At 38.0% G+C, this 14,020-nt stretch overlaps 1 protein-coding gene across 2 annotated transcripts in view; it reads right to left on the bottom strand.

Annotated features, from left to right (window-relative positions):
- Nucleotides 1-592: 592 nt before the first annotated feature.
- fut8b (fucosyltransferase 8b (alpha (1,6) fucosyltransferase)) overlaps nt 593-14,020 on the bottom strand; it is a 118,861-nt gene continuing 105,433 nt past the window's right edge. For both annotated transcript variants that reach the window (XM_058379441.1, XM_058379440.1), the window contains exons 7-10: nt 11,616-11,862; nt 4,119-4,295; nt 3,679-3,829; nt 593-1,421 (exon numbers count right to left, since the gene is read on the bottom strand). In XM_058379441.1, the coding sequence (XP_058235424.1) occupies nt 1,077-1,421; nt 3,679-3,829; nt 4,119-4,295; nt 11,616-11,862 (920 nt within the window). In that variant the 3' untranslated portion in view covers nt 593-1,076. The remainder of the gene's footprint in view (nt 1,422-3,678; nt 3,830-4,118; nt 4,296-11,615; nt 11,863-14,020) is intronic.

Raw genomic sequence — 14,020 nt, 5'->3', positions numbered from 1 at the left:
GCGAGGCAGAGTTGTGGGTTTGTAAATAGTGCTCAGCTGTTGCTGAGTCCAAATAGCCTGCAGTCAAACACCGAGACATCCTGCCTCCATCCATATCAGTCATTCAGGAGGCTGTGCTAAGTCAAAACACAAGCATGTGTCCTTGGTCTGTCTTTGTGGACTATGTCTCATTATCCCTCCTGTCTCAGCAGACTCTGTACAGGTTGTTGTTGCAGTAATCTGTAGCTTGTTTGCCTCAGGTTAGTTGGGATATTTTACATTGTGATTTTCTTCTCCATCTTTTCTTGCTGAGTAAAAATACACATAAACACACGCACACGCACACACACACACACCAGTGTCCTTAAGTGTGTATCCATTCTTCTCAGTCTTTTAGTTGTCTCTCCTCATACGGAGTCCCAAAGTTTCTTATTTTCCTGGTCCACACCTTTTTTTTTGTCTTTTTCCAAGTTAGGCCATATTTTTAAAACAAATTTTTTTTGTCTCTTCAGTCTTTTTGCCTTTTTCTTAATTTGTCTCTTTTTCTTGTTTCTTTTCAGCTCGTTCTGTCTTTCCATCTTTGTCTCTGATGTCTCTCTCCTAAGTCAATCTCTCTCTGTCTCTGTGTGTTTCTTTCCGATCTTCCACTTCCTTCTTTACCTCTCATTTGATCATGCTTTTAGAGCATTCTTTCTTTTCTCTGTCTTTATCTGTTTCCCGCTTTGTGTATAATTCTGTCATTTACTGTATCTCTCTCTTTTTGTCTGTCTCTTTTTGTCTCTTTCCAGATCTCTCTCCATTCCTTTTTTTTCCTTACCAGTGTATTTCCATCTATTTTTTTTTCTTTTTCCATCTCTGTTTCTTTGTCTCTTGACATCATCTCTGTTTAACTCACACACATACACACACATGACAGCATGTATCTCTTTGTGGACTATGTCTTATTTTCTCTCCTTTATCATTAAGCTTTATACAGGAAAAAAATACTTTGGGATTATTCTCACCCTGTCTCTTTTGTCTCTATATCTGTCTCCATCTGGTTCAGTCTCTTCATGCCTTTCTCTCTGTTTTTAAAGTCTCTTACTGTCTCTTTCAGTCTATTTTCCTCTATTTTCTGAGTTGAGCAGTTTGTCTGCCTTGGGGTAAGTGGGGTATTTCACCGTTTCGATTTTCTCCTTCACTTTGTAAGATGGATAGAGGCCAGTGCGCCCCAGTCTGCGATTCAGTCCTTTGGAGTAACCGTCCCAGTGGTTTCCAGCAACGCCAATAACATCTCCAGGCTCCAGAGCGACGTCCTCAGCAGTGCGTGGCCGATGTGCATAGATGGCTATCTGGTTGTGAGCATTTTGCCCGCCGAAATAGTAGATGTCATCCAGAGAGTAGAAGTAGGATGAAGCATCTGGATGTAGCGTCTGCATGATCTCATAGGCCACACGGCAAACCTGCCACAAAATGCCAAAATTACTGTGCATTCAAAAAGAATAGCCATTTTCTTTTCCATTTCATTTTTTCAACTAAATTCAGTTTTTTTAAAAGACTGCAGTCAGTCTTAGAGTGCTGCAGTCATTAATTGTGCATCAACTCAACCATAGCCATCTCATCAGATATGACCTGCTAAATAATACCTAATAAAATCTATAAAAAAAAATCTAAAATATAACACATAAACTGCCATATAACATATATTTATTATGAAGAAATCTGAACATAATACATTATATTACAGCTGGATAAAATGAATAACAGTAAATATTCGAACATGTATATTAAATTGTTTTTTTTTTTTGTGCCCTAATATACCCTTACTGTCCACTTTATTAGAAACTTTTCACTTATATTTTCATGCAGTTACCTAATCAGCCAATCATGTGGCAGCAGTGCAGTGCATAAACCCATATAGATACAGGTCAAGAGCTTCAGTTCGTATCAAACACCAGAATGCAGAAAAAGTGTGATCTCTGTGATTTTGACTGTGGCATGGATATTGGTACCAGATGGGCTGGTTTGAGTATTTCAGAATCTGCTGATCTCCTGGGATTCTCACACACAACAGTTTACACAGAATGGTGTGAAAAAACAACTGACTTACAGTTCTGTGGGTGGAAACGCCTTGTCGATGAGAGAGGTCAGGGAAAAACGGTCAGATTAGTTCGAGCTGCCAGGAAGGATGTAATAATTCAGATAATATTAGCTCTTTACAACTGTGGATAACCATTAAAACATCTCATCCTGCACAAACAACTCAGTCATTGATTGATGGGCTACAACAGCAGAAGACCACATCAGAAACCTGAAGCTATCATCAGCACAGACTCACCCAAACTGGTCAGTTGAAGAAAATCATCTGGTCTTTTTCCAGTCTTTAGTTGTCCAGTTTGGGTGAGTTTGTGCCCATGATAGCTTCAGATTGCCGTTCTTGGCTGACAGGTGAGGAACCTGATGTGATCATCTTCTGTTGCAGCTCATCCATCTCAGGGTTTCATGTGTTGTGCATATTGCGATGCTTTTCTCCTCACCATGGTTTAAAAGAGTGATTATTTGAGTTATTATAGACTTCCTGTGAGCTCAGACCAGTCTGTTCATTCTCTGATCTCTCTCTTCAACAAAGGGTTTTTATTTTTTTTTTTGTGCGTGTAAACTCTAGAAATTGCTGTCTGTGAAAAACCCAAGGGGTCAGCAGATCTCAAACAAGTCCATCTAGCTTCAACAACCAGGACAGTTAAAGTCACAGACATAAGACTTACCCCGTTATGATGTTTGATGTGAACATAACCTGAAGCTTGTGACCTGTATCTGCATGACTGTGTGCATTGTCCTTTTGTGCTGCTGACCAATGACTGGCTGATTAGAAGACCACATTAATTCAATTCAATTCAATTTTATTTGTATAGGGCTTTTAACAATGGACATTATCTCAAAGCAACTTTACAGGACATAGAAAACACAGTACAAAAAACTCAAGATTAATATTCAATTATTTATATTTCAATTTATTTGTATTTATCCCTAATTAGCAAGACTGAGGCAACTGTAGCAAGGAAAAACTCTAAAGAGGAAGAAACTTTGAGAGGAACTGGACTCAAAAGGTACCCATCCTCATCTGGGTTAAGCAGATGTACAGGGGTTTTAATAATCATTAACATTTATAAGCAGGTGTACCGGTGTTCCTATTAAAGTGACCAGTGTGTGTATGTCTGGGTAACATTAGAAATTGCCAACCACTAGAGGGTGTCACAGATATTACGGCTTCATATTTTAACTGCAGTTCTTAAGTAATCACTTTTTCTCCTGTTCAAGATAGCCATAAAGTCAGAGACTATAAAGGGAACAGTGGACTCAGGGCAGGAATACTTATTCCCTCCTATGGGTCATTTAACCAATCCACCTGCATACAGATCAGAGGAAACTGGAGAAACTGGAAGAAAAGCAATGCAGACACAGGGAAAACCTGCCACATTTCACAGAGAGTGACTAATATTATTCAGAATTGACACAAACAGTACATTTCAGAGGACTATACTGCAATAATGCAATCACACTGTGTTTAGTCATATTAACACCCCCATGAAGTGTGTGTTAATAAGTAGAGGAATGAGATGAGACAGAAAACACACTCCGTCATGAGATTTATCATAATTGTGACTCAATACCTCAGTACAGAGCAGCTTAGAAGGGTTCAGGCAATGTGTGTGTGTGTACCTGTGAGGAAAATGTACAGACTAGGAAGTCAGTCTGGGATAAGAAATGGATGTCCAGGATGACTCCCTTGAGAGAGTTCTCTGTGTAGCGGTTATGCAGTCCAGCCGACCACGAGATGGAATTATCGCTGATGAACTCATAATCGGGGTATCTGAGACACACACACACACACACATATTTCTCTCACTATCCATCCATTGTAAAGAAAGCATTTAGTCTCTTTAATTTTAAAAAAAATCACAACAATAAAACACACACACACACACACAATTTCCCTTATGCGGATTAGAGAAACGTCCCCACAAGGTCAAAACTGTCTGATATTCCTATCCTTGTGGAAGTATTTTGAATCCACTGAGATAAAAAAAAAAAATGAATCATAGCTTACTATCACACACACACACACACACACACACACACCCCTTATTCAGATTACTCACTTGTTCTTGGCCTCCTGTAACAGTGAGGGGTCATCAGTTGCCAGGTACACTCTCTTTTTATCCAGTTGCATGCGCTGGGCCATGAGCTGGAACTGTTCCTCCACATGCAGCATGTACTCCTCTATGGGGTGGAACGCTGCCTCCGTGCCCACTTTATCTGTGCGCCTCACATGCACACTGCAAACACACAATACACACTGGTATGCACTCAACTGACATGTGGAAAGAAAGTAGGAATAAAAGAACAAGACCTGAACAAACCTATCCCGAAATCTTTCTACTACAGTACAACAAACCTATTTTTCTTTTCTGGACATTTTGTTGAGAGCAGTGTATGTTGAAGCAGGTGAGGAGTTGCTTTTCACTACTAACAACTTTCAGATTTTAGTAGATTTTGACATTTTAAAACTGTTTACATTGCCTCGCTGCACACAAGCTGCCTAAAATATCCTGTTTACATTTTATTAGACACTTGTTAATGTGAGGACTGTAATGTATGCATGTAGCTCAAAGACACACCATGACTGTAGTCTTATATGCTTCTATCTGGGTGAAGAGCTCTCCTGAGGTATGGGGCAACAAAAATTTTAGTTGGATTTTCTGGATTTCCAACTCAACCAGGTCTACACTTTTAAAGTTATTCAAATCTACAGTAGCTTTCACAAAATTATGAGACAAGTACAAAATGCATTTCTGAACATGGATCTAATTATATTAAAGTAGATATCAGATTTAATCAAGAATAACATATGCATATTCATTTTTTTTTACCAAAATTCTGGATCTTTATAAAGAATAAATTGTGACACAAAATGTAGGTGATAATGAAGTTGGTCCTTAATTATTAATGAACTTAATTTTATAACAATTAAATTAATGGCTATAATAATTGTCTTGAATTTGAATGTCTTATTATAAGCTGCTGTTACTCAGTGTTAACATATTTGAGATGTTCTCCAATTTTGTGAGAAATGATTATTTATGTGGAAGATTTGTAGCCTATGTTTTTCTTTTCGTAGAATTTTGCATATCTTCATTGAAAATGTGTCTGCACATGATGCCTGAAGTAGTACTATGTTTATTTTGAGGAACCTTTACATGCTTTGGCATTAACTACAGTACACGTGCAATGGAATGGTTTAAAGCCCTGCCATTTATTTTGATTAAAACGCTTTCCGCCTAAAATGAAGCTCCATATGCAGATATCAAACGAAATAAAATATAATTAGAAGGACAAATTGTCATAACTGTGTTGCAATTTTATTAAAATCTAGTAGCGTGATTTAGATTAGCATAAACATAAATGTCAGTTCTGTATTAAGCAATTTATTCTTATTTGTGCTCGGACCACCACAAAGTGTGTTTTGTAGTTATGAAGAAAAGAAAGAAGAAGAAGAAAAAAGAGAGTGAAAAGATTTCCGCTGCTGAAAATGTGATTAGAAGACCACATTTATAAGCAGGTGTTCCTATTAAAGTGACCAGTGTGTGTATGTCTGGGTAACATTAGAAATTGCCTTGCTGCCAACCACTAGAGGGTGTCACAGATATTACGGCTTCATATTTTAACTGCAGTTCTTAAGTAATCACTTTTTTCCCTGTTCAAGATAGCCGTAAAGTCAGAGACTATCAAGGGAACAGTGGACTCAGGGCAGGAATACTTATTCCCTCCTATGGGTCATTTAAACAATCCACTTGCATACAGATCAGAGGAAACTGGAAGAAAACCAATACAGACACAACCTGCACACATTCCACAGACAGTACAGTACACAGTACACTTCAGAGGACTATTCTGCAATATAGACTATACTGTACACTCTCATGAAGTGTGTGTTAATAAGTAGAGGAATGAGATGAGACGGAAAACACACTCCGTCATGAGATTTATCATAAGTGTGACTCAGTATGGAGCAACTCAGAAGGATTCAGGTTGTGTGTGTGTGTGTGTGTGTACCTGTGAGAAGAATGTACAGACTAGCAGGTCAGTCTGGGATAAGCTAAATCATAGATTAATGAATGATAGGGACTCATTTGCCTGCTTTGGTACTATAGCAATGAGAGAGAGAGAGAGAGAGAGAGAGAGAGAGAGCAGAAAGCTTGTCAGAAAGCTTCTTTTTCTTTCTCTTGTTTGGTAGCTTCTCCTATTTGTTCTCACAGTCTGAAATGACAAAGCTCCAGGACTGTTCAGCTACTCTCACCCTCTCTCACACACGCTTCCTTTCATCTTTCTGTCATGTATTACTCTCTCGCTTCATGTCTTTCATTCAGTGCTGATTCTCAACTATGCCAAGATTCTTAGCATCTAGCCGATCGTTACTCCCTCATCTCGCCCACTGCTAACAAACACATTTGGCCTTTTTACTTGTTTTTGCAGAGCTCAGCACAAAGCTTCTTCATTTTGTACCACGTTCTTATAAGAAGGCAACAGCGGGTTCATTTGTACTAAGTGCTTGTTATCATACAAAAATCCATTTGCTCAGCAACAGCAGTCAGGGTATTACTTAAAGTACCAGTGTGGCCAAAAAGCAAAAATACACAAATTTCCTTTTATCCTACAAATTTTAAAAAGGCATGTTTTTTTTCATAAGTTAGCTTCTTTTAATGAAGTTAGCTTCTTTTAAAAATATAAATGAACTATATTTATCGTCCAAATCTGAGATATATTGCACACTTTTAGCCACACCTCTTACTCGAGTGAAGAAGAAATATGATTGGCTAGGACAGATCTTTAGATCATTTTTATACAGATCACTGTGTCAGACTGAACATGACCCTTTGAGGTATTTTAAACTTGGAGTTTGAACAATGCAAAATGAGCATGTTAGCTGAAATAGCACAGCAGCTCTGGTGCAAACCTGCACAAGCATCTTGGAACACCAGTAAACCTGTCAAGATTTTCCATTCGTTATATCAACATTTCTGCCAAGAAAATATACAAGCAGAAATATTATATGATGATGCAAAATTATTTAAGTTGTCTTTATTTGCCACACATACATTACTGCATAGTGAAATTCTTTCCTCGCATATCCCATCCCTGGGGGTTGGGGTCAGAGTGCAGGGTCAGCCATGATGCAGCGCCCCTGGAACAGGGTGGATTGGGGAACTTCCTCAAGGGCCCAACAGTGGCAGCTTGGCGGTGCTGGGGCTTGAACCCAGATCTTTCAGTCAACACCCAGAGCCTTACTCAGTTGAGCTACAACCTCCCCAATTTAACATACTGTATACACACCCTACTATTTACATCAACCTTACAATTAGGTAATTTAATACATAGAGCAGGATTAAGATTAAGAACAAATTTCTACATCCAGGTTCAGGTAAGATAGAGAGCCACTGTTGAGCAAGATGATTAACCCTTTTAGAGATCCTTCTCATGCTTGGGGGTCATTTTGATGGGAAATGGGCATACATTTACATTACATTTCTGGCATTTGGCAGACGCTCTTAAGTCCTCTGGCTTGGTGCGAGGTAAAAGATTTTCCTCCTTACCCTCCTCCTCCCTATCACCACAAGTTTGGATCAATGGGGCAAGTCTTTATACTCATCCTACAGCAGCAGCAGCATAGCAGATCTAATCTGCCAAGACCAAACCTACCTATATTCAATTCCCTTCAATAAAAGCTCATTAAATTAATTCCGAAAGCTGTCATGACTGAAATGTATTTGAGGCATTGATATCTTCATGATTAGGATTAAGAAGTCCAGGACTACTGATCACTTCATATTCCTGCACTGACAATCTGCCACTGCTGGGCCCTTAATCCTTTTCCCATCAGGCTTGGATATGAGAGAAGAATTGGCGCACATAGTCAAATAGTTTACTTTGTAATTTGTAAGCTTTCCACGTGTAATATAGCTGGTAACACAAACTCTATGTGTAACACATTTGATCACAAATATATTTTGATATAAAAAATCTGCTATGAGGAAATGTAGCAAACATTTTTTAAAACAAGATTTCATTTATTGCTTCGATTATATGATGAACGATGTTCATTGAAATTTCCAATCACTTCACATATGCAGTGTTTATTCTATCTGAACAAACCTTGGTGCCAGTGGTTTGTTTACTGTACTTCTGACCAGTTTATGTGTATGTATTCAGCCCTACACATCCCTCAGCCAATGTTTGTATTTCGTTTGTTGCTTTTTTGGTTTGTTTCATTACGTGCAGTGAGAACACAAACCAAACCAAATAGCCAACCTATCAAATGTTATTCTGAATGGCACTCAGCGGCCCAAATAATAGATGTGAAAACAGCTTTAGCTATTGTTCCACAGAAATGCCGACAGACAGCTTTGTGTTGATTTTTAAATGACTCGATCAGGTATAGGATGCTTTCCAGCTTATAGAAAGTGGGGTTAGGTAACAAAATAAAGAGTGTCATGGTCTTATGTGGCGATCGCAATGTTGGAATATCTATTGGAGACATCAGGAATATACCTGGAATATAGCAGATTTTTGCAACTTTTCCAAATAGCCCTTGAACCCTAACTCTGTACACTTAGTGGAAGTGAGAGAATCATGAAAAATAGAACAGCACATCACTCTCTGAACTCCATAAAGCGCATTTCTGTCCGGCTCTCGGCACAGCAGTTGGAGCCTGAATGGAGCCTGAAAGCCCTTAATGGCCAACACTCATCTTTTCACTCAAGTCCCTAGTGGAGCAAGAGAGAGAGCGGGAGAGAGAGAGAGAGAGAGAGAGAAGGACATCGAGTGCTAGAGAGGAGAAAGTAGAAGTAATGGAGCAGTGATGAAGACTGACGCAGGGGTTGAAAACTAGTATAGAGAATAATAGAGATAAAAGAGTGAAGAAGAGAATGGTGAGAGGTTAAAAATCAAAGCAGGGAAGGAAATTGTAGCAGTTTGAGGCCGGAGAAAAATAAAGAAATCAAAACGGGAATTTTTACTTTGGCACATGTGGGATGTGATAAAGTGATGAAGGTAATTACAATTAGAAGCTAACTAGCTTTAGAAATGCAAACTCCAGTGCAAATCTGGTTAGGTAAATTGTAATGTCACCATGAAGGGATATTCATGTACAATGCTTTAGGTCAGAAAAACAAGTCTGTAATGATTTCACTAAAATGATTAATCTACTCTTGACCACATTTTGCTCTTCTTTCGTGTGTATATATCCTGAAGTACAGAGAGAAATACTGTATATATGTCTGGAGATAGAATATCCTATAATCTTGTTCCAGACCCCACCATATAAATCTAATTACAGCTCAGCACTGTGTATTCTCCCTACTTGAGACCTTGAGCTGCACAAGGACTTCTGCTGAGTGCAAAAATGACTTCAGACTTGTATAGAGTGCTGTCTGATAGGCGGATCCTATCACTTTTATGTCAGCAGGCTGTAACTGATTTAATTGAGCCTGGTAGAAAACAGTGTGGATATAGATATACAAACATTTTATATCTGGAACCTTTAACATCCTTCAGTTTGTCCCTTTGAGGGAGTTTGAAATGATTTATATACAGACTCCTGCAACGAATAAACTTCATTTCATAAAATGTTAACTACAGAAACCTTTCTGAATGAATAAACATGAAGACAAACAGGGTGAAGGTGGAGGAGTTTAAAAGCTGCCTCATGATAGAAGGAAGTTTTTCACTTTATTCTTTTTGGCCAAAAGCATGACACCTGACTAATCCCATTCCAAAACCATGTACATTAATATGGGGTTGGTTCCCAATTTGCTTTTAAAATATCCTTCAATCTTCTGAAAAGGCTTTCCACTAGATTTCGGACTGTGGTATTGTGGATTTTCCCATTCAGCCATAACAGCAATTCTGTATTCGACTGACATATCTGTACACACACTTAAGCTATCATGCTTGCTATAAGCTGGTCTTGAAATTATAGCAATAGACACATTTTGATGGATACATAAAAGTGATTTCTGTAGCCTTCCTGGCAAAATAGAATTAAAAGCCAAGATTACTGAACTGAAAGAATCTTAGCTCCTTGTGACACATATCACAACCTGAATGCTCTCGAATCATCCTGCTGTATAAGGAAGTGTTTCCAAACCAGTTTCATGATGGTCGAAAAGCAGCTTGTTGATAAAGTTGATATAAAATGCTAACCATCAGTGCCCAACACTTTTCCTTTTTCAATGCACCTTTACAGTTGGGGTAAATATTCAGGAAGAACTAAATCTGTGAAACTGAATCATAGATTTCTTCAGTAATTTTCTAGAAAACAGAAAGAAATAATGTAGAAATCTGTCATAGGAGCACACCTCTTCTTCTTACTTGTCTTGGTATCTTGTACTTGTATGAGCCATTACGAAGGTATAGTTATTGAATTAATAAAGAATTATACACACAGTTGAACTGAACAACATATTCCTAATGTAGTTCTGCTCATTGGTAATTAAAACACGTGTAAATCAATACAATATCTGAAAAGCTGACACACTTGTGATACTGACTGATGATCAAGTGAATAATTTGGGGAAACAGGAAAAGACCAGGATATGATGAATCAAAGCAGAGTTCGATTGTGTTTTCTTTGTGTGTCTTTGACTGTGGTCTGTGCAGTTTATACACCGATCAGGCATAACATTAGCCATGAGCACTGAGAGGTGACGTGAATAACACTGATGATCATGGCACCTGTTAGTGGGTGGGATATATTAGGCAGCAAGTGAACAATTTGTCCTCAAAGTTGATGTGTTAGAAGCAGGAAAAATGGACAAGTGTAAGGATTTGAGCGAGTTTGACAAGGACCAAACTGTGATGGCTAGACGACTGGATCAGAGCATCTCCAAAACTGCAGCTCTTGTGGGGTGTTCCCGGTCTGCAGTGGTCAGTATCTATCAAAAGTGGTCCAAATAAGGAACAGTGGTGAACCGGCGACAGGGTCATGGATGGCCAATGTGCGGAGCTCCTATTTTTATATGTTTGTAATCTGAATTTTATAATTTGTTTGGTCAGAGAATGAATAGTTGATTAGTTTTCTTTAACAGCAGCTCAGTTACCAGTCTTGACTATAAAAACAATCACTTTAAATTGTATTATTAATGCTTTCATTCTAATATGTTATTGTTTCTATAGTAAGCTCACACACCAGTGAATTCATCAAATAATCCAAAGGCTAATCTTAAACAGATTGTTGTTTAACAAAGAAAAAATGATGATAATATAAGGACGGTTTTCTGTACGGAGATGTTTATTTTACATGTAATGAAGGAGTCTCCAGTGTCAGCTCTTCGTAACAAACACACACGAATATCTTCATCCGACAGTGGTCTCTGCTTTTTTGTGATATTTTCTTTTTTTGAAGTCATTTGGATAATTCTTAAATCTTAAAATATGTTTAATTGATTACAAATCATCATCAGCAATATAGCTTGATTCCTGTCATTATCTGTCCCTGTTTTTGTTTTCCATCAGTCTGCAACATGGCAACACTGCAAGAAATGTTTTACCTTTAACGTCTAACATAAATAAGCATAATGTTACAAAAGAAAGGCACTGACCCAATGATGGGGTGTTTGAAGCCCAGTTTGATGCCAGCCTCCTGCATCTCTTTCTCGAGCCACGACTGAGGACGCACCAGGTACTTGACGAACTGAGACACCCACCAGACGGAGGGATCTCCGTGCAGCCTCTGAAGCCGTGGAGCCAGATCCTCAGGGATGGCCAGAGGCAGGTAGGGGGGTCGAGGGTGAAGACTGTCCACGATGGGCAACTCCACCACCTGCACGTCCCGATCATGGTCTTCCCCTGAGGGCAAGATATGAGAGAAATTCTTAACAGACAGATAACAGACAATACACTAAAATACACACTATAACTGTCTTTTCGGGCAACCTGAGACTCCTGAGAATAGCGGCTGTTTCCTTACTTCTGGATGTCTCCTTCTTGATTTGTTCACTAATGAGATTAAAATGAATTTCAATTGTAAGTAGATTGCTGTTCTCATTACTAACAGTGCCACATGATTGCTCACTGCCAACAAAATGAATTAAATGCAATTTCATTGTTTCTTTAACTAGCTTATATGGACACCTTGCTAGGATTGCCTTGATTGTAAATATTTTCACTTTTCTATACACATTGGGTAATATCTAGTGCACTAATGAAGTATGTTATATTGTTCCTAGCTAGTTTTTAGTATTTGCTCCTTTGGTTCCACCACCTAGATATGAAAAATTAGGTACAAAGTAGGCAATTCCTGTTGGCTCTAACAAGAAAACATTTGATTTTGCAATAATTCTTAAAATTAATAATTTGAATAAGTTGATTGTGAAATCCACACCATAACATACTTTTAAAGATCTATGAAGCACTCAGCGGTCCCCAGATCCCACTTCGAGTAACTTGGCCATAGATTGTACAGAATACCCGCAATGGGCCTTATTTATCAATCTCTTAGTAAAGGCACACAGTGTGTTTGTGAGAAAATGCTTGTACAAATTAAATCTGTTTGTGTTCAGCTTGAAAAATGAGGCCTGTTGTATGTCCTCCTAGACCCGAAGCACTAGTGTGTGCTTAAATAAGCAAACTTCAGACCTTAAACAAGACTTACATTTTTTTCCTCAATAATTTTTCCTATCACTCAAGTTTGGTATGACACAGACATTTTTAATATTTTACACCATACTCCCAGGAACTTTAAAACTCGATATGGAACATAACCTGTCAGTCATTCAGAGGGGTATAGGGCTGCTACAGGATAAAAAAAAATGATTTAAAATGAAATACAGCCAGTGTAGTGATGCTACTTATTAATACTCTTTAAACAGCATGACAGTGACATTTTACTTATTTTTTTTTTTTTACATATTTCTTTAATATGAGATCTTTCATATGATTTTGTGGCATCTTTCTTTGTTTCTTTTGGCAAACGTCTTGATTGAGCTGATCAATTTTAAAATTTTTACTTGTAATGTAATCATTATTCAGTAATAACTACGTTATAACCGTGTAATAACTATGTAATAACTATTCTGCTTAGCGTACTATCATGCTGATTGTGTTGTCTCTAAAGCTGTTGGCTCTGGGTCAGGGTTTGAATTACCATCTGTTAAAAGACAAAGTAATTGTTGCATATTGAACGTGAATATTGTCTTCAATGCACAGTAGTAAGACGTTGTTTCTATTTTGCCCTGTCTCTTGGCAATAAAGTGAGTAAACATAAAAACCCACACAGTGACTGTGAAGAAAGGAAGCTCAATACATCATCCTGCTCTCATAAATGTACAATGCTGCTGACCCGTATGCTATTTAACTGCCGCGCTAATCTGCATATGCACACTCAGCTGAACAGAGCAGAGTTCATTAATTATTTGAATTACATGGAAGGAGAGAGAGAGAGAGAGAGACAGAGAGGGAGTTAAACACCCACATGCTCAAAGCATGCTGAGAGAAAGATGCTTTAGAAGTCAGTGAGTATTACATGGCAAGGTGACATTGTCTCTCATCGTTATCGTCATCTCTATCTATAGATAGAATTTCCACAAATTTCCGCTTGCTCACTTTACTGTAACAGAGAAGTGAGCTGAATTTAAGCAACATCGTCTTTATTTTATCTTTCAATTCACATAAATATAAAATACAATTTAGCTTCCACATCCAACCTTGAGTTTATTGTGAAATATAACATTTAGCATTTTTGTAACGTGCATTACAAAGCTGCAATTGAAGTGACAAAAACAGACAAAATGTGCATTTCAGCTGCTGTAATATTTACTTAAAACCCCATTCATGCTAGTTTTTTTTTCTCTGGCTTTCATTTTAATGTAACTGCAATCCCAGAATTCTGGAGTTCAGCCTGAATTTACTTGAATTTGATTCTATAAATTATTCAATTCAAAAGCATGTGGTTTTTAGTGTTTTATGGCTGCTGGCTATAGTCAGCTAGATGTCTAGGAATTATGAC

This window comes from Hemibagrus wyckioides, linkage group LG25, assembly GCF_019097595.1.
Source record: "Hemibagrus wyckioides isolate EC202008001 linkage group LG25, SWU_Hwy_1.0, whole genome shotgun sequence".
NCBI classification, from domain to species: Eukaryota; Metazoa; Chordata; class Actinopteri; order Siluriformes; family Bagridae; genus Hemibagrus; species Hemibagrus wyckioides.
This window is presented reverse-complemented; position numbering and strand designations above follow the sequence as displayed.